The 456-nt window shown below is 57.9% G+C and overlaps 1 protein-coding gene across 1 annotated transcript in view; it reads left to right on the top strand.

Moving 5' to 3' along the window:
- The first annotated feature begins 26 nt into the window (after nt 1-26).
- The window catches only part of LOC119586006 (very-long-chain (3R)-3-hydroxyacyl-CoA dehydratase hpo-8-like), a 4,589-nt gene continuing 4,159 nt past the window's right edge, over nt 27-456 (top strand). Inside the window, exons 1-2 of the mRNA XM_037934718.1 lie at nt 27-36; nt 192-403. Coding sequence (XP_037790646.1) covers nt 27-36; nt 192-403 — 222 coding nt within the window. The remainder of the gene's footprint in view (nt 37-191; nt 404-456) is intronic.

Raw genomic sequence — 456 nt, 5'->3', positions numbered from 1 at the left:
TGCCGGAGAAAGAGAGAGTCGTCAGCATGAACCCGAGTTACCAAACCGGCTTTAGGCAAATCCTTTTCTTTCTCCTTCTCTCGGTAACCGAACCAACCAACAAACATTAAGAAAAACACCTTCCCCTACTCTGAAATAAACCCCCCTACACACAGACACCCCATAAACCCCGCCACTCTCCCTCAAAACAGGTGAAATCGTGTTCAGAAGCCAAGCCAAGAGGAGCGGCACCGAGCGCCGGGGTCCCTGCCAGGGGGACGTCGGCGACCCGCAGCTAGCAGACGATGCCCTTCCTGCAGGCGCGCGGGGACGTCGGCGCTCCTACTTCAGCTCCTGTAGTCGTGCTCCAACGCCTTGCTCGTCCTCGGGATCCCCACGCCTGAGTCCAGGTCGTCCTCAGCTTGTCTCGTCTTTTGCCTGGCCTCCCCACCCCGGGAATTCTTCGTTTGGTACACG

This window comes from Penaeus monodon, chromosome 20, assembly GCF_015228065.2.
Source record: "Penaeus monodon isolate SGIC_2016 chromosome 20, NSTDA_Pmon_1, whole genome shotgun sequence".
NCBI classification, from domain to species: Eukaryota; Metazoa; Arthropoda; class Malacostraca; order Decapoda; family Penaeidae; genus Penaeus; species Penaeus monodon.
This window is presented reverse-complemented; position numbering and strand designations above follow the sequence as displayed.